This window comes from Eleginops maclovinus, chromosome 18, assembly GCF_036324505.1.
Source record: "Eleginops maclovinus isolate JMC-PN-2008 ecotype Puerto Natales chromosome 18, JC_Emac_rtc_rv5, whole genome shotgun sequence".
NCBI classification, from domain to species: Eukaryota; Metazoa; Chordata; class Actinopteri; order Perciformes; family Eleginopidae; genus Eleginops; species Eleginops maclovinus.
Genome location: NC_086366.1, coordinates 17,566,460 through 17,586,531, shown reverse-complemented (window position 1 = coordinate 17,586,531; position 20,072 = coordinate 17,566,460). Strand labels below are relative to the sequence as shown.

General features: G+C 42.2%; 1 protein-coding gene across 3 annotated transcripts in view; it reads left to right on the top strand.

Moving 5' to 3' along the window:
* Positions 1 to 15,093, top strand: part of robo2 (roundabout, axon guidance receptor, homolog 2 (Drosophila)) — a 152,076-nt gene extending 136,983 nt beyond the window's left edge. For 2 of the 3 annotated variants that reach the window (XM_063907472.1, XM_063907470.1), the window contains 8 exons: positions 910 to 1,069; positions 3,066 to 3,329; positions 4,478 to 4,692; positions 9,045 to 9,227; positions 9,691 to 9,849; positions 10,003 to 10,257; positions 11,670 to 11,864; positions 12,146 to 15,093. In XM_063907472.1, coding sequence (XP_063763542.1) covers positions 910 to 1,069; positions 3,066 to 3,329; positions 4,478 to 4,692; positions 9,045 to 9,227; positions 9,691 to 9,849; positions 10,003 to 10,257; positions 11,670 to 11,864; positions 12,146 to 12,147 — 1,433 coding nt within the window. In that variant the 3' untranslated portion in view covers positions 12,148 to 15,093. The remainder of the gene's footprint in view (positions 1 to 909; positions 1,070 to 3,065; positions 3,330 to 4,477; positions 4,693 to 9,044; positions 9,228 to 9,690; positions 9,850 to 10,002; positions 10,258 to 11,669; positions 11,865 to 12,145) is intronic. The other variant, XM_063907471.1, reaches the window with a different exon arrangement.
* Positions 15,094 to 20,072: the final 4,979 nt, after the last annotated feature.

Below are 20,072 nucleotides of genomic sequence, written 5' to 3'. Positions count from 1 at the left end.
ATTTTTTTATTCTTAAATTGCCAGTAGGACAAATACAGCTCTCAAATGTTTAGAAACATCCGACCAAAAAGGATTTCACTTGTAAATTGCATGGAAATATTATATTACAGTTTATTTTCCATTATCATCTCTGAGTCTTCAGGCATATGTGTATGGTGTATATATTTATCAACTTAAAAACTGATTTGTGCTTGAAGTCAAATGCATTTTAAAGAAATATAGGTTTCTTCCACTGTGACCAAATCGTATAAAACCCAGTATTGACCTGGCTGGCAGATTTATAAAGATGGATGGGACAGAGGAGAATCTGGGGTTGGAGGGATATGAGTTGAAATGGATGAGGTTAGCGGCTCTCCGGTGTAATAAAAGAAATGAAAGTAGTAATAGACTCTCAGTGAATTCCATTAGGGACACACTGACACTACACAAGCCATTCATTATGATGATGCTGTGAAGTGAGATATTTCATTGTGGAACCCAAAGCCTAGTGTGAAAGGGGACACTGAGGGATGGGTGGAGCACAAAGGTCTGTCTCAACCTAGTTTACTGCCGTTCTTTCCTGTTTCTATGGAGATTTGAGGCTTTTCAGCCACTTAATCAATGGAAGCTTTTCATCCAGCAACCTTGAGCTTTTGTATGTAAGCACTGACAGGCAGGGACCCATTGAAATCTTGTTTTTAAAATCGTGGACGATTTTCTGAGGATATGTTGAAGTCCAAATCGATCTGTAATCTAAGTAGCATGTTTGGACTAAATTGAGTTTCTTCTGCGTACACATTTGTTACATGACAAAAGCAGCTACTGTAATTTCCCATGCTATCCCCCTTGTTTATTAGTTTTTAATTGATTTTCTTTTGCAATCTAATTTTCAATGACTGTGTCTCTATAATGCATTATGTCCTTTTGTAGGTGGAAAGGGAGGCAAGAAGAAGAAGACCAAGGGTGGTTCGAAACCAACTAAAGCCAATGGATCCAACTGGGCCAATGTTCCCCTCCCCCCTCCCCCTATTCACCCACTCCCTGGCACTGAAATGGACCATTATCCCAATGCGCTTCATGAAGGAGGAGGGTATGTCTACCACACCTCCAAACACACACAAATACATTATTCTGATACAAACCGTATTTAGCACAGGATAAAACGTACCAGGTTGTGCTGATTTGGTTTTACCTTTTGATGAGATATTGAACCCAGAAACATGGAAGAGTAGACAGGACACATAAAAGGCTAAAATTAAGGAGCACACACACACACACACACACACTCACACAATACAACTAAATATTTAAGATGTTTGTTAATCTGTGTATCTATCTCTAACACATTTAAAGCGGAGTTTAATCTTATTTTTAGGTCCGCGAATAATCATGAAATATCCTCAAATGCAATTCTGCTGTACATGTTTCTTCTTAAAACCCTTTATTTTTTACTAAACTAACTTCTTTTGTCAAACAGGCCATACATTGTTACATAGCTTTATTCAGTTTTATTCAAACATCTTATATTTAGAGTATTATAAAGGTACATTTTAGTAAGTGCTTAGAATATTATGCAATAGAATTTCAGGTTTAAGCCCCATCAACATCCAATACTTGTATGCACTTGCTATGCAGCTTGTCTTATACTATTTTGTACGTATTCTCCTCTGACTACATCAGTAATAGAGAAAATAGTGTGCTGTTTGCTGGAAAAGAAAAAAGACAGTGCTTGCCAATGTAAGCTACACCACACATTGTGGTGTACAATAAGAGGGTTCAGCTCTGTTTTTCTGCAGCTAATTACTGTACTACTGTACATCTGGAGAAGAAATGAAGGATCAATGTGGGTATTTTCTCCACAGGCAGCCAGATACACACATTCTCACTTACACAGGCTCTAACACAAAAACTCATATACAGATGGCTGCAGATCAAACTATCTGCTGATCCTGTCTTCAATCTGAAGACTTCATGACTGGAAAATAAATCAAGGAGAAAAACAACAATGTTTGAGCAGTCTCCTGCTGCTACTAGCGTGTATACACACAGATGGTTTGAGATTAATCTATTTTCTGAATTCCATAGTGGGAAACAATTATAATTGCATTGTTTCATAAAGGGAACAGCAAAACACAGAGGGAGGCAGCTTTTCCAGCACAGCTTTATCCACCTCTTAGTTTGAATTAAATGTAAAAAGCTACCAGATTTCTTAAAGATGTTTGATGCAATAATAATCATGTCATTATTTGAATCACATTACTTCAACATTACATGACGCATCATGATGAATCAAACAGAGGCTCAGACATACTATGCTGTTGGAACAACGTAACCTAGGCTTATTTAAGTGTGTGTCTGTCTTTGGTCCAATTGGTGCCATGTCCTCTTACTCTCACCTCCAATCTGAGAAAGTCATCTTCTTTAATAGGCTTTCTGGCAAATGAAGACTCCTGTGAACTGTAAATCTCTGGCTGCTCTTAATGGCTGCAGATTAAAACAGTTATGTCCTATGGCGTGTGCACTGACAAATTTCTTTAATGAACATTTTCTTTATGACTGCTATTATTTCAGCATAACCACAGCTACGAGAAAGTAAAGCCTGACTGCCTCCATAATTCCATCATGGCTGTTGTATAACAAATGATTTCAAAAGTTAGACAAGGTCACAAAGCTCTGTTAGATAGTGATGTGCATTCAGATATGCGTATATGAGGCTGCTATTCCTTTCTATTAACATTGACATTATCACATACCTTTGTGTAGGTTTGTGTCCACACATTTTCCAATTTCCTTTCTCAAGCTGAGATTTTTAATAAATGGCCTTGGTTTAATTTGTGTGATGTATTTAGGTTTTTTTGTTGTGTTGAGTTATATTCTTCAATAATGATGTTGTAGATGATTAGAGATGAAACAATTATCAATAGGTTGTTTAACAGAGAAAAATAATGTAAACATTGTTGAATGAATTGTATTTATTTTTCTGCTACAATGCTAAACATCCTCAGATGTTTCTCCCTAATTGTAAGGAGTAGATATATACAATTCCACACCGAGTACTTTTTTTATATCTGCTTTTCTTTCCTCAGGTATGAGAGCGATGGCTGGGGCCCGCCTATGCCTGTGCAGACCTATCTCCACCAGGGCATGGAGGATGAGCTGGAGGAGGAGGAAGAGAGGGTTCCCACCCCGCCCATCCGAGGGGTTGCATCTTCACCGGCTGCTGTGTCCTTTGGACAGCAGTCTACAGCCACCCTCACCCCTTCTCCTCGGGACGAGATGCAGCCCATGCTCCAGGCACATTTGGATGAACTGACCAGAGCATACCAAATGGACATGGCCAAACAGACATGGTAAACACTGCATTACTAAACTATACAAATCTCTGGGATTAAGCTGCTATCCCTCTTGATATTTCTATTTCAAGTCAACCTAGCATGATGCGGAATTTCTCAATCAGGAGATGAAGTACATTTAAGACATTTTAGGTGGGACAACTATTTCCAACAAAATATTAATCATAGCAGATAAATGAGAACAATAAATCCCATCATGTTGAACATATAGTCTTCAGCAGTCCACTTGCCTTTATCTAATTTACATGTATCCATCTATAAATCTTGGAAGATATATTTTCCTAGTTGATAATTTATGCATTGTTATCGTTTTGAAATGCTTACTGTACGTTCTGTTGTGTATGCATTGCTTCAAGAATCTATTCAGTCCGGCTGCATTCTTCATGTCAACTGTGTGTGCAGTGGACATAAACCCATTAATCACTTCGTTTTAATGGGCCAATGCTAGCACTTAGGCGACTACTGTATTTCGCTCACTCTGAGACACAATTTCTTACCCATGGTTGTTTACACCCCCCACACCCATGCAGCACATTCCATTGTTGTTGTGCTCATGCAAGTCAGATGAAGGCTATGCCTCATTCTGTCGGCAACGCGGGGAGAATGAGAGACTGGCATTCATTCATAACAGTGAAGTGGGTGGGGGTGACAGGAAAGCCTTGTCAGGAAGGAGATGTCATGTTACCCAGTAATGACTATGTTGGTTAGAGAGCATCCCTGACAACACCAGAGGGCCAGTAATTACAACCAATTCCCACTGCAAACCGCGTCAAATACATTGTGCTCCTCAAACAAGCGCGGCTTTCAGCGGAGCGGGTTGCCACTGAGGTGACAGCCATGTGTCGGCAGGCCTGGAGAGCATGCCTTTGTACCATTCACAGCAGCAATTAGCGGCTCATTGTGTTAGCATGCAAGCAGCAACCTAAAATTAGTGGGATTGTCGAAATGTATTCAGCACTTCACATATGAAAAAGGAATCACTAAAATGATCTCTGCACTTCCACCTACAGTCTTAGTATTTCCCCATCCTGTTGCATAAAATGACTTGAATCCTTTTAGTCTCTCTGTATTCATCATTCTTCCACATTCCTTTTTACTGCATGTGGGTTACAGTAGAGTAATATACTCTTTCTTTCTCTTCCCAGGCACATGCAAGTGGGATCTCTCCCCCCCCAGGCCCCAGCTCCTCCAGTGGGCTACGTGTCGAGCACAATGGTTTCTGACCTGGAGACTGACTTACCTGATGAGGATGACGACGAGGAGGAAGAGGAGGAGGATGAAGGCTATGGAGCCAGGCATCCCCGCGGCATTGAGCACACACCAGGGTCTAGCATGGACAACCTGGACAGCTCTTTAACAGGTAAGGTGGAGTCTGAACTGTGGCTACTTGGGCGCTCCTTTGTTGACGTACATACCTGTATATGTTAATGTACTGTTTTTTATATTCACTATTTAATTGTTTTCATCTGTACAATGAAATGATATTTGTATTTTGTTCTCAAAACACATTTACTATGTTGCTATAATTACTGTGTTTGGGAAAACATTGAATACCCATTGTAACATCTTGTCCGTCTGTAAATGGATAGTTCTTCATGACATGTTCTTCAGCAGTCTGCTGTGGGAAAATTGTTAATGTGAACATGCTTACTGAGTCCCTCAATCAAGTTTTTTAAGCACTTTTGGCAGACTCCGGGGAATTATAATTATCATTTCCAAAAAAAGAGATAAGAAAGTCCATGAATTTTAAACAGGATAGTGAGAGGGAAATTAAGAGGAGGGAGAGGCAAGGCGAGCAGGAGCGGGTAAGTGTGATTTAATTCGCACACAGCACAGGAGCCAGCGCTTCCCATATCTTCACTCTGAGATTTGAAATACATTTCACGTGCGGCATATTCTTTTGCAGGCTAGAGGCACCATTTCCATTTTTACAACTCACTGAAACTTTAACAGCCGTCTGTCGTGGCGACATATGAAGGGCATGACATTGCGGCGGCAGAACTGTGTGCTGGACTGTTGCTCGTATACTGACCAGGCCCCACTATCTATTTGTAAAATAGTGGGTAAAACTGGGATTGGGATTTTCTGAAATAATGTGTGGCTCTCTGGCTTTCATGCATTATCAGGTCAGGCTGGGATACTACGTGGCACTATATATTTAATCTGTTTCGCAATAATGTCTGTGAATACCAAAAAAATATAATCCATAATTGGAAAGAAACAGCGATAGCAGAATACATACTATGTGTGACGGTAAGAGGGTTGACACCGCTGCTTGTTGGTCTACCCTGTCAGTGGCAGCCCTAAAGAGTAGTTTTCCACAGGATGATGGAACAGTGGTTTTGGTTACGCTGACACATGCTGCTGCTGATGTATTTAAAGGAATATAAAGCAGCTACTGGGCCCTAATCTACTGCATCTCTCCCGCACTGTATTACTCTAAAGACAGCACTATTTCTTCTTATCTCTCGGCAAGTCTGCCTCGCACCCCATCGGTTTACAACACAGACACGGTCACAGCTCCAGGGCTATAGCGGGAGGAAAGGGGAAATTGCTGAGATTTATTGTGGCCACCATTTTGAAGCTATACAAATAGGGGAGGGGATGAGGAAGATTCCTGTCGAGCCTTGCTTGATAGATATGTCACTGCTTTAATTATATGGAAATAGGTCTGTTTTAATAATGTTAAACCAAAGGCCAGTAAATCAAACGTTTCACAGATGCCTCAGAAAAGAGAGCCTGCCATCTCCTCTGGGGCCATTTTTCTCCAGCAGATTGCTTGCACAGGCTTTCCAAAGTGTTATTCTATTCTCTGAGATAGAACAACACCTTTTTGGCCAGATAAATGCAAATCCTGATGTTGTGGTGGGTCATGCAGCGGAGCTAAATGTTGTTCCAGCAAAAGAGATCAAGTAAAACGCATAGGTATCACCTGACTTGTGTGTAGGCGTTATATGTCGTATAAAGCTGAGATGTGGTAGCTGTGAGGCTGTTACGCCTACTGTTCTGAGCGATTACTTTCCCATAAAGCCTTGCCAGGTTTGTGAGGAGCAGGGTCACGTCTCCTGACGGCAGGTAGAGACGCCTTGTCGTCAGGGGGAATGATTTTCCTGCTTAACGACATGCAGATTAGGGTTTCCGTCAGTGTAAATCAGTTTTACTGTTAAGAGGGACCTGGGCTGGGTTTTACTGCCCCCCAACCATCCCAGCGTTTACTGGCCTTTCTCTAACAGAGCGGGGAGCACGGGGTGTAGCAGCCTGTGGTTTTTAGAGTGCATTGGCGGCCTATTGCTCTGGTTTAACACACGATAAAATGACAGACACGTAGTGCAAATCTTTGTCTGGTGTGTCTGAAAAAACTCTATTCTATGGCATAAGAGAAAGTTGATTGAATTTTTATCAAATTATCTGACAATGATCACAGTTTGATTGGACTGCTATTTCTGAGAATGGAAGTGCTCCAGAGGTTCAGCAGCAGAAAGTGGCAGCTGCAACTGAAAAGTCATTCTGTGATGTGATTTGCTGAGGCAGTGTTCCTTCGCTGAGCCGGAGGAGTTGGAAGCTTCAGTGCTTCAACTGGCTCTGCCTATACTTCAATATCTGCTCTATTCTTTGTGGGAGGATTGGACCCAGTGGAATTGCTGTCTGTCTTTCTTAGAGAAAAACTCTTAGAAAATAATTTCAAAGAAAATGGCTAGGTAAGATAAAGGGCTCGAAATAGTGACTTTGGATTTGAGTTGGCACTGTAAAAATGGGTTGTGTAAGGGCTTCTCTACCTTATGCAAGCTTATATCTTATAAAAGTTTCCTTTAATCTTAACACATTTTCACTGCAATAGGAGAGAAAATCTGTTGCAACTTTAGCTGTTGAATCTGCAATTCCTTCACAACCAGTGACTGAGTAGAATCGGAGGATGAAACCCTCTTTATTTGTCACATACATGCACACAGCAGAGCACACACAGTGAAATTGGTCTTCTGCACTTAACCCATCCTAGTACGGGGAGCAGTGGGGAGGGGGGATTGGAGGTGTCCGGTGCCTTGCTCAAGGGCACCACAGCAGGGCCTAGGAGGTGAACTGGGACCTCTTTCCATATTTCATGTCTTTTTGGGGACTTGAACCAGCAACCCTACGATTCCCAGTCCAAGCCCATACTGACTGAGCCACTGCTGGACAGTAAGAGGAGTAACAACCTCTTTCGGTCATAGGGTGTTAGGTACATAAACTCAGAGATGGGGAAGTTAGAAAACCCTTTGAGCATAAAAACCCTAACAATTATAAACTGTAATCTGTGAGACCACATGTTTAATACTGCACTTAATATACAGTATTTATGTGAGGGTTGTGTTCATTTGAATCTCTGAACTGTGCCAGCCACACTGGCCATGATTACGCCACCCTTTGATTCATAATGACCTTTTAATAAATCATGCTGCTAACTTTTTGTCCCCTTTGCTCCCCCTCCATCCTTAGCTTAACACCTCCCCTGTTCTCTGTTACACCAGTCTGTTCAATCACATCACTCTTGTGGACGGTGTGAGGGAGAGATAGTGTGTGAGCAAAGCATTTGGGTTTGTGCCACTTGAGCAAAGTCTGCCAAACCAGTCCCACTGAAAGCTGTCACATTAGCCGACTGTTCTGTGTTTTTGCTTGCCAAAGTCGCTTTTTTTTATTGGCAGGCTGATACTTTTATACATAGTGCTGGACTAGCTTTTTATGTAAAAAGAAACAAAGCCTGAAGAAATACTTACAGTAGCACAGATTACATAACAATATGTACACATCTTCTTTATGCAAGCGCTTCCAATGTTTGTTGAATAAAATATTGATCTTACCTTCCATCTTTGAATCATCTTAGATGATTTAATATATAAAGAGCAAATTAATCAAAAATGGTAGAAGCTATAATTAAATTGTCTTGATTTTGTGTAAACAATTATTTTTCTCAGAATGAAAGTACATTTTAGATAGTTATGGTGGTGCATTTTTCACAGGGATAAAGAAAAACATGTGTGCTTACCACCAGGTGTTTGATTCACTGTTCTAGGAGATGTGCCTCCGTCTGTGTCACCTGAGGCAGTTTTGTAGCTACCTCTGCTCCGCACAGGTGCGCTCATTGTTCTATATCAATGGAAGCACAAAACAAGTTGATGTCAGTCCTGCTGTTTCACTCTGTACATTCTGGTTGTGTGTGTGTGTGTGTGTGTGTGTGTGTGTGTGTGTGTGTGTGTGTGTGTGTGTGTGTGTGTGTGTGTGTGTGTGTGTGTGTGTGTGTGTGTGTGTGTGTGTGTGTGTGTGTGTGTGTGTGTGTGTGTGTGTGTGTGTGTGTGTGTGTGTGTGTGTGTAAGGCAGCAATAAGTCTTCTGCATGTGTGTAGTCGAGGAAAGACGACATGCCAGAACAGAATGACTATATAAAAGCACTCACCTGCAAGAGCAGAAATGCCCTGCAGCAAATATGAAATCATTAAAGTGAAGGAGGTAATTTTACCTCTTTTTTTACAAGATCACTCAATCAGACATCAATCTGAGAGCCAAATCACAGCACAGGTGTTCAAAATATCAGATCAAATGTCCATAAAGGTTATGGCCACTGAGCTGAAAAGAATGAACAAGCTGTGTTTGAATTGTTTTTAATTGAACAAAAAAAGGACTTCACACGCAGTCTAACACTCACACACCCGCACTTGTTAAAACCTGTGGTGTTCAACAGGGTCCATGGTGAATGGGTGGGGCTCAGCCTCGGAGGATGACCGTAATTTCTCCAGCCATAGGTCCAGTTACGGCAGTTCGTCCGATGGCTCCATCTTTACCCACTGCAGCTTTGCGCAGGCCCTGGTGGCCGCTGCAGACAAGGCTGGCTACCACCTGGAGGGCACTAGCCTCAGCAAGAGAGGTTGGTGTGTCCAGCTACACACTGCTGGACTGGAGCTTCTCCCAGTGGCAGATTAATTATTCCTTTCTGTTCTGATTCCTCCTCCTGTCATCCATTGGCTGACATTTTCCCCCATAATGATGGATTTCCTCTCTGCTGCTTGTGGACACTGTGCTGTGCATGGCGCCTGTTGTTAATGGCTGTCTGCGGATATCTTGCTATCCTCAAATTTAACTCAGTTCCTCTGAGACTCGTCTGGCTAAGCACACTGTGCACTTTGGCTTTCTTGGTTGTAATAGAGTAATAATGGGGGATTTTTACAGGCTTCTACCAGATTACTTTCCCCTCTAATGAACACCTTTCTTTCCTGATGTTTTTGATTCTTGATTGATAACCTTTCTTGATGTCAGCACCACAGTCTAGGCGTTGTCTCCTTAATGTCTCTATTAACCAGCTGGCTTGTGTTCCTGTATCCCTCTTGCAGGTAAAGGCTTGTCCCACAGGCCCCGGCCCAGCAGTCCGTTCTCAACAGATGGCAGCACAGTCGGCACACACAGCCTGGGCCACCAGAGGGCCACCAGGCCAACACGCAAACCCCGAAGCCAGGGGACAGCACCCCACCGCAGAGATGCTGGTGCAGACGGTGAGGCAGCGACTGAAAACAAATTAAATAGTTTATGTACAAAGTTCCCTAAAACTTCCGTTGTTTTAGAAACTACAAGATATGTAAACATAATATTGTATGTGTCTGGACATGATAAGAGTCTTCATTGCTTAACTTTTTCACTTTTCATAGACCTACCTCCTCCCCCTGAGCCTCCTCCCAGTCAGGGGCAGGGTCGTATCCAGGGGGCCCGCAGTGTGACCAGCATGGCACCGCCCACAGAACAGAAGGCTTCATCTCTGGAGCGCCCGCCTATGTCTGGGCTGGAGGAAATGAAGAGCTCCATTGACAGACAGACACGCACTACTCTGGAACATCATCGCCAGGCTCAGGAGAGGCTGGGCTCCATGGACCGAGCTGAGGAAGGGCGCAGGGGACACAAAACAGGTACGTGTAAACAATGTAAGGCTGTTACACGCCTCACGCTCATGAACATAAAATGTATTCAGACATATTCCTTGCCAATCAATTGGACTGACAATTCAATATGTACCAAATATTTAACTGAGAGCTGCATGGACAGTTTATCACTCGTCATTTTGCTGTTATTTTTACAAAAGGTTTATGATAAAAACTTTCTCATAGTATTCCCATAGTGCACTCTTGCCTTTACATAAGCAACTTACCAATTTATATAAAAAAATAAAATAAAGGGCTAGCTAAATAATGTTTAATTTTAACCAGTCCTCCCCACTTTTCATCAAAGCAATATCCATAAAACATGTGTGCTTACTTCCAACTATTCAATACGAAGTAAAAACACACATGTACATTAGAGATAGAGAATAGCTTGATATAAATCATTGCATCATTAGATTTCTCTGAGTTCTGTGTTGAAGTTAGCCCTCATGCTGTGTGGAGACTGGGCTCCTATGAACAGATTGCACAGTCTGCCACTTGCTCTGGCTTCCAGAATGCCCCCCTCAGCCTCCCCAATGCCCCTGCAACTGTTGCCAATATCATCCTGCTCCGCTCCAAGTAAGGCAGGAGGCCCCAGCAACTGAAATGCACTCTAATCGCTTTGGCTTTTTTCTCTCACACAAACAGCAGCCACTCTACACCCCATCTGTGTGTGTGTGTGTGTGTGTGTGTGTGTGTGTGTGTGTGTGTGTGTGTGTGTGTGTGTGTGTGTGTGTGTGTGTGTGTGTGTGTGTGTGTGTGTGTGTGTGTGTGTGTGTGTGTGTGTGTGTGTGTGTGTGTGTGTGTGTGTGTGTGTGTGTGTGTGTGCGCATGCACGACCATTAGAGCTCTCCATGCTGTGCGCCCTTCTCTCTTTGTGCCAGGGCTTTCTCAGACAGTTAATCTGAGACTGTGAGACAAAGACAGGTGCCGCAATCAGCATCTTTAGGTGGATTCCCATATGTGTCAGAGTGCTGACTGATTCACAGTAGAATCCACTGAGGTCGGGGCAGGCTCTATTACAGTCATTAGCCGAGTAGTGGGGAGCAGTTTGATGAGATTTCACGCAACGACGGAGACTGCTGAGGGTCAATGTTATGGTGCCCTGCAGCAGGGGGTCTCGCAGCATCCAGTGGTCCCTCTGTTATTGTATTTACCCCCTCATAAGGCTAGTAGCTGTAAGGCCATGTGTGAGGCTGAGAGTCCTGTCTGTGGCACGGCCTGGCATAGCCTGTTGGCAGCGCCACTCTGCAGATGTCAGTGGGGGGTGGTGGGGGGGGGGGTGCAAATGGTTCTTTGTCTCCATGCATCAGATGTTGGATGTGTTTCACTGCAACAATAGAAAGTCACGTGTCAACTTTTTAAACTTTTAGTATTACTTTCCTCCCCTCTGTTTTCAGAGGATGGGTGCCTGCCATACAACAAACCCTCCTTTCCCTCCCCCGGTGGCCACAGCTCCTCCGGCACAGCATCCTCTAAGGGCTCCACAGGGCCACGCAAAGCCGAGGGTCCACGACAACCACAACAGTGGACCGCCACAGAACACGCTGAATTCCTGGGGACCAATGGACAGGGACAGTACTCGGGAGACTTATGTAAGTTATTCCATATATTATAGTCAGACATACTGTATACCACACTACATGTATTGTGGAAAAGTCACATTGTGAAGTCCAATTTTTGTAGGTCTATGTTTTGACTTCCTGCTCTGTTGATCACTATTATGATAGCTATGAGTGTGAGTTATGTTCCATAGTAATCTAGTTATTAAGTCATTTCAGATTTTTTATTAAAAAGCTTTGTACTATTGTTTTAAATAAACCTGCCATTTCTCAATACTGACACATTGTTGTTTTATTCCCCGTACCTCCCACAGAGTGATCTGCCTTGGAGTTGAACTGGAGAGAAGCCGTTCTGTACTGGAGAGCATGACGCCCTGGTTGTCGGGGCTACGAACTTTGCCATTATTTGTGTGCCCTCAGAGAGGAGTGCCGCAGAGGGCGGTGTCACAGAACTGTAAATGCGATGTATAGACACAGACATACTGTACATCTCACTATGTTTTCGTCCTCAAGAAAATATTTTCCACCTCCTACCTTACTGTAATTTTTGTTTTGTTAGAAAAAAGCAAGTAAAAAAAAAAGAAACCATCTATACAAGAACACATTTTCTGGTAACTGTCCTTGGGAGAAAGGGAATATCGTTTCCTGTAAATATATCCTTTACCATGTTGTTGCATTGCTATGCAAGCCTAATTCAGTTTGAGCTTTTGATTTCCATATACAGGAACAGTTGGTTTTGTCTGGTTATTTGTATTATATGTGAATTGAGTGGCTGCTGTGCCATAAAATAATTGTTTTATAATCCATTGTTTGTTAATAGTTACCTTTTAATTATTATCATTATTATAATTATTGTTTTTGCACTGCAATTTTTGGTGATAAGCACAAAAAACATAGCTCCTGCTGACATGAAGAACCGGAAGGACCGGAAGGTGAAGAGGAGTTCCTGTACTGTAAAGTAAAGAAAAGAAATTATATACTAATGTACAGAGAGATATTAAAGAGTACGGCTTTGCTCACTGACAGCAACAAATAAGGCACCCATTTCTATAGTTGAGAGTAATGGGGCAGCAGACACACAAGGTTCCCGAGGGTCTGAAGGGCAGATATAAGGCTGGGAGACCTGTGCACAGAGGATACTGTATTGCTGTTGCTGACCTTGCTAATTATTGAATTCCCAATTAACTGTCCAGAAAAAACAATAAGTTAAATATCAGAAATGTAGTGGTGGATGCGTTGGACAACAGAAACAGACTATGGGTCTTTTTCAAGTTGTGTTTTTATGATTTTCTGCGTAAATAGTTTAACTACACTGAGTTTACGCTCCTCATTTAGTATAACAGCACACTAACTATAAAACAGAGTCAGTGGAATCAGTCCACATGCTGTACTTTAGTCATTGCACTTAGAGGCAGATGTATGATTCTTCTATAGCCTTAATATGTAAGCAGAGATCACACTTGGGATTAGTAGCAATGATACTCCCAAACCTGCATAAAATATGAGCGGAGCAACATCATTTGTTTACATCTTTTATGTTTTGAATTGTATGTCTTTAGTTCCATCATTTTAACAATGTTTGCTTTTCAGAGCACTTACTGTTTTATGTTTTTTTAAATCATTATTCGTTCAGTATCGTCAAGATAAGTGCTGTTAAAATTAGGTCCTCTATTAAAGCAGTTGTCGCTCTAAAGGTTGGTGCCTCAGCTACCAATACACAATGGTCAGCACAGCCTTCAAAAAAAAGTGTGTGTATGATTTACAATGTAGCTTTGATTCAATGTTTGAATTCAAACGACTAAGTGATAATGGAGAAACGCCTTGTATTTTAATAGCAGGTCCCACTGCCTCCATATCTACAGCCACAGTGTTGAGCAGTGTTTTCTATCTGCCTGACCATCACAAACACCCACTTATCATCTGCCGCTTTCAACTTCTCATTCTCTGAATTGCAATTTTGTGTCTTTTAAAGACAAGTTTATTATTGGTTGTCCTTTTTAGTGAAAGCTTATTTCTTTGTATGCCTTTTAGGGACTCCAAATCGCTGCTTACAAACATGTTTTCAATATTACTGTTCAGGATTTTTGTGGTTCAATGACTGTTTGTTTTTGTCTTTTTTGTACTGCTAATGTTGATAAAAGGGGGGTGGAAACTAAAGGCCGTCAGATGCTGTTGTACTGTTGTCGTCATGCCATTGTCATTTTATATCATCCACCCAGTGGCCAGTGTTCTGGAAATGAGGTGCAAAGAGTATCTCAGGTTATTTTACATTCTGGTGGTGTTTATGTATGTGTATATATGTGTATATATCCATACGCATCTCCACTTGATTATACCATTCCATTTTCATTTACAAAAATATCCCTCTCATGTCCGATTCTGTCGTCCCCTCTTTTTATTTTCTGCTGTGGATTTTGATTCTGAGTATAATGTGCTGGTTCATCCAACTTAAGACAAGATGTCAGTTAAAGAACATACCAAATTAAGATTGATATTTCTAATGTCTAATGCATTTTAGTGTCTCTTTAATACTCATTGTTTTCTTTTAAATCACAGTGTTGTTTTGTATTTATTAAAATGATAATAAAAGTATATTGTGAAATATGCATAAAGATTGGTGGAATATAAAATGTGTTTTTTGTTCCTTGTAAAGTTTGCTTTCCGAGCCGAGCAGAGAGGCCATAAAGAGATGATGGCACACTGTGCTCACGGCACAGTGAAATGCCTTGTCAGTAGTTGCTGAGTCACTCTTCGTCCTGCATGTTCACCACACTGCTCCTCTCATGTCAAAACTAAGGCAACTTAAAACCCTTTTGAACACAAGGAGCAAAAACGCTCACAATTTGCTTGTCAAGACAATAGAGAAAATGTCTTTTTGGAAGGATGAAAGTACTTTCACTTTCCCTCTCTTGTGTTCATTTTCTCAGTATTGTTGATTCTTTGTAGCCTATCTGTGTGTTGCCTTTTTGCTATAAAAGAGGATTAAAAAGTGACTTAAAAAGAGAAAGTTGTTGGTTGAAGTCTGTCTGTACATTATGGAGTGAGGTGACACTCCGATTCAAAGCCATTTCTACCGTACAGTACATTCTGCTTTTTTTGTTCTGTAAACCACCTTCTGTATTCACTTGCATGTCCAAGAAGAGAGTGGATCAAGAAAATAAACTTTTACAGTCTCATTCCCATGTCCTGTAAGATAAATCCATGTTCTTTTATTTCCTTGTACCTGGATCAATATCAAATAAAATATTTTTGAAAAATGAAATTGCCTTAAATTATGTTTGTCTTTGATAGAAAGACTTTACAGGGGAACTGACAATTCCAAGTTAGGTGCTTAAAATATGTTTTCTTCTTTTTTTATATAGACTTAGTAAGTCCAAAAACATGCACACTTTAATATCTAGAGAATGTGCTCAACAACAATAAGATACGATGGAACTTTATTTATCCCCGTAGGGAAATGCAGGAGTTGAATAGAGTGAGTAAAAATCAGCACGGTACAGATTCACACATTATTGACAAAAGTAAAAATACAAAAATTCAAAACAAGATATCACGGTACAACTTTGATCATTTGAACGAACATTTAACAACACATTTGGATTGTTAAATATATTAACATAAGTGTGCTGATGTGAGTGCAGATCAAAGTCATTTGTACAAACAGTGCAGGTTTATGTATGTACAGTGTGGGTTACTTAACGGGTTACAGCATTAGCTCTTGATTGTGTAGCCTGATGTCTACAGGCACACAGGATTGTCCAAGGCGCTGTGCCGAGGTGAGATGAGTCTGGCTGAACGTGCTCCTCATCTTCACTAGCTCTGCATGGAGGGGTTCTCCAGGATACAGTCCAACTTCCTCCTTGTCCAATGCTAGGGTTTGTGTGTGTACCTGTTCACTAGAGATATGCAGTCTGCTATTTGTGTGTGAAAGAGTTCCTGACTCAGCTGTTCTTTTTATTTCAAACCAATCCCTACCGCGATCCAAATCTCCCAAATCACTATGACAAGCAGCCTGCTTTCAAGCTATATTTGGGGCTAACATTAAAAACGCAAAACGATATATTTAAAAATAGGAACAGCTTCTGTATCTGCTTTATGTTCAAATATGCATTAACCCAAAACCTTTTTCTTATTTTATTCATCTCCAAGTTGTCCATATTCATATCAACTCCATCTCCAGATGAACTACTTATTAGAACAGTGCACCTCTAGGAGTTTCTAAAAGGTTGCGGCTTTATTACCAAGTTGATAAGCAGTGCGCAGTCATTTTATGAAAAATAATGTTTTCTGGACCTCGCTGGTGAAAACGTAGGGCTTTAGACTCTGACGCAACCACTTTCTTCAGAGAATGCTGAAGGTGTTGATAAAAACCTTAAATGGCCCGTATAAAATGAATGGCAGGACATTGTTGTTACCACTGCTCTGCTGTTGATGTTGCTCAGCCTTACTGGGGCGCATAAGTAGCCAGAGGAACAGTTCAAAAAAAGATAAAGGAACTGCCCATGTTATACTGCAGTATAGAAGGAAAACGTTTCTCTACTGCTCTGCTACTTCACTATCAACTATCCAACAAACGCGAAAATGAATACTGAAAAAAATAAACATCCAAAAAAGGGATTATAGAAGGTCAGTTGTTTGACTGATTTGAATTTTTATAAAACTCTGTAAGTAAACTCTGGAGCATGAGCCTTAAAGGGGACCTTCCACTAAAAAAAAGTTGTTCCTTGTTATTTTTGACATAAGATGAGTTTGTGAACTATGGTAGGTTTGAAAACTATGGAACTTGTCTACTGTATGCAATAGCCAATGAAAGAAAATAGGCGGAAGATATGGGCCAATCTGAAGTCTCCGTCAGTGTGTCGTAGCAAAGCTTAATTATTATTCATGGCTCCGCCCACTCGGTTTGTAACCGCCCATAGAATTTTTGACAACCAGGCAGAACCGTGGGCAGAACAAAATCCGGTGACTAGCAGACCCGCGATTCAGACGCAGATGAATTGTGGAGCTATTGAGGGAGCTGAGCCGCAAGCACACAGTACGCTACCAAGCTTTCAGGCTGTATGCACACTAACTTTACGAACTGTGCAGAAATACGGAGATGTTTTTTTTATCACAACACGTTAACCTCCTAAACCCAGACACAGCAACTTGTAAGAAACAGCATCTCAGGGCATGTTGACATTGAACAACCTATTAATGTAGCATACACACTTAACGGGAAGAAACTCAGCTACCAGACCCTATTAACCATTTTTACCAAAACAAAACATAATTCCAACACCAAGCGTCTTAATCAGCACTGAACGAAAACGAGCTAACGCTGCATAGCATCGAGTGAGCTACGGGGATTTGTTTAGTTAATGCTATCTGCACAAACCACATATCATATGAAGCCGGAGATTCCACAGATTCCATTGGTATAAGTCTCATCACTGTATGAACAAAACTCACTGAACTAGCAGCCAATAAATAGCAAGAAAACTGCTTCACTTTACAGAGCCATATCTATAAGCAGTCTTTGCTGTTTGTGATCAAAAGTTGTGTTCAAGGTCATACAAACGCTGCTGAAGGTCATACAAACGCTGTTGAAGATCATACAAACGCTGCTGAAGGTCATACAAACGCTGTTGAAGATCATACAAACGCTGCTGAAGGTTAATCCGATGTCTCTGTGTCTGTTAAGCGTATTTTATTATTTGGGCAAAGCCAAGTTATTCAGCGCATCCAATGAGGTATATATGACGTAGTGACGTCAGCGCCACCACCTGTATATTATGTTGAATAAACGGCTGACTCCGCAGTGGTCGTGAGTGTGTTCAGCCAAAGAGAGAAGTTGGTCTCCGTGTATTTTCTATTAGCAATGCTAGCCGGTTAAATTCTTCACTGTGTGCCTAGTAAAACGCAAGTGCTGCTGCGTAGCCTAGAGATGGCTAATATTCACACAGGTTATGGGCCCAGTAGCTTAGGCAACAGGTGGAGCAGACTTTTATTCGACGGCGAAGAGAAAAATTATGAACTTTGGGAAACAAGGTTCCTCGCTCACATGGAGCTCCGGAGTCTCAGGGAGACTATCACGGAGACGCCTGATATCGACGAGGAGGATGAAGTAGCTCTTGCCGAAGATGAGGCAAAGAATGGTGAGGCGTACGCGGAACTTGTGCAAGTTTTGGACAACAAAAGTTTATCGTTGGTGATGAGAGAAGCAGAACGAGACGGAAGAAAGGCGTTGGCGATTCTGCGAAAGCATTACGTTGGCAAGGACAAGCCACGTGTCGTGAGTCTGTATTGTGAACTGTCCTCACTCTGCAAAGCTAGCGATGAGACAATTACCGAGTACATAATTCGAGCAGAGACTATTTTCATGTCATTAAAGAGAGCAGACGAACAAATCAGTGATGGACTTATGATTGCAATGGTAGTGAAAGGGCTACCCGAGTCCTACAAACCATTCGTTGTGCACGTTACACAGACAGATGAAGTCGTGACGTTTGGCGAGTTTAAAAGTAAACTGCGCAGCTATGAAAGTACAGAGAAATATGGAAGAGGAGACGTGACCGAGGACAACGTGATGAGAATAAGCGGGGCAACGAGAGCGCGCGGGAGAGGCCGAGGAAAGAAGGTGGACTTGGCTGACATGGAGTGCTACGCGTGCGGGAAAAAAGGACACATGGCCCGAGCATGCCCCAACTACGTGCAACAGAGGAGAGATGATCGAGCATGGGACACACCACAGCGAGGAAAATGGCGCGGGCGTGGACGCGGCCGAGGTCGTGACCAACTCAAGAAAGCTGATGAACAGACAGATGCACAGTCGTCATTTTTCTTTAGTGTGAGTGACTGTAAAGTGCAAGGAGAAAACAAGAAAGGGCTCATGGTTGACTGCGGAGCCACAGCGCACATGATCAACGACTCCAACAAGTTTAAAACGGTGGACAAGAGCTTCAGACCCGAGGACCACGTGATCGAGCTGGCCGACGGAAGCAAGGTGAGCGGAATGGCGAAGATGAGGGGAGACGCCGAGGTCTACTTGCTGGACAGCGAGGGACGACGAGTGAGAACGAGACTCAAGCAGGCGCTCTACATCCCATCGTTCCCACAGAACATTTTTTCTGTCAAGGCAGCAACAGGCAACGGCGCCGAGGTCCGATTCAAAGACGGCGATGACTGGCTGGTCAACAGGGACGGTACAAAATTCAAAATGGATGTGCATGGTAGGCTGTATTACCTTAGCACAGTTGAGAATGAAAATATGGATGAAGTGTATGGTTGTCATGATATGCAAACGTGGCACAAAATACTAGGCCATTGTAACTTTGATGACATTGCAAAGTTAGAGAATGTGGTTGAAGGGATGTCTATTAAGGGCAAAAATGATAAGTCAAACCAAAACTGTGAAATATGCACGCAGGGTAAATTCACACAAAGCCGAAACAGACAGGCAGATGCAAAAGCTACATCCATACTTGAGCTAGTGCACACAGACTTATGCGGCCCCATAGAACCAGCAGGTAAAGATGGGTACAAGTATGCAATAGCGTTTACCGATGATTATAGTGGGATGATTTTTCCCTACTTTCTGAAGGCGAAAAGTTATGCAGCGCAAGCTACAGAAAAATTCATAGCTGATGTAGCTCCCTATGGGAAGATTAAGTGTATAAGGTCTGACAACGGTACAGAGTTTACCGGGCAGGAGTTCCAGTCCTTACTTAGGAGTAATGGGATAAGGCACGAGACAAGTGCACCCTACTCGCCCCATCAGAATGGAACGGCCGAAAGGGGATGGAGAACCTTATTTGAGATGGCGCGATGCATGCTGTTGGAGAGTAACCTCCCAAAGCATTTGTGGACATATGCAGTGCAAACAGCAGCTCAGATTCGCAACAGGTGTTACAGTAAGCGTCTAGAGCAGACACCTTACTGTGTTTTCACAGGGAAAACACCCAACCTGTCTAATATGAAGGTATTCGGATCAGAATGTTACACGTTTAAGCAGGACAAAAAGAAGCTGGATGCTAGGTGTGACAAAGGGATCTTTGTCGGCTACGATAAGTATAGCCCAGCTTACAACATCTACTATCCGGAGACAGGAAAAGTCCTGAAACATAGACTAGTGAAATCGATCACTAAAGACAGCACAGATAGCCAGACACAGACCAGTTATGACCTGGAGGAAGACAAAGAGAGCTATGGAGATGCGACACCAAAGGTAGTGAGGCAGGGTCAGGAGGCTGAGGCAGGTCC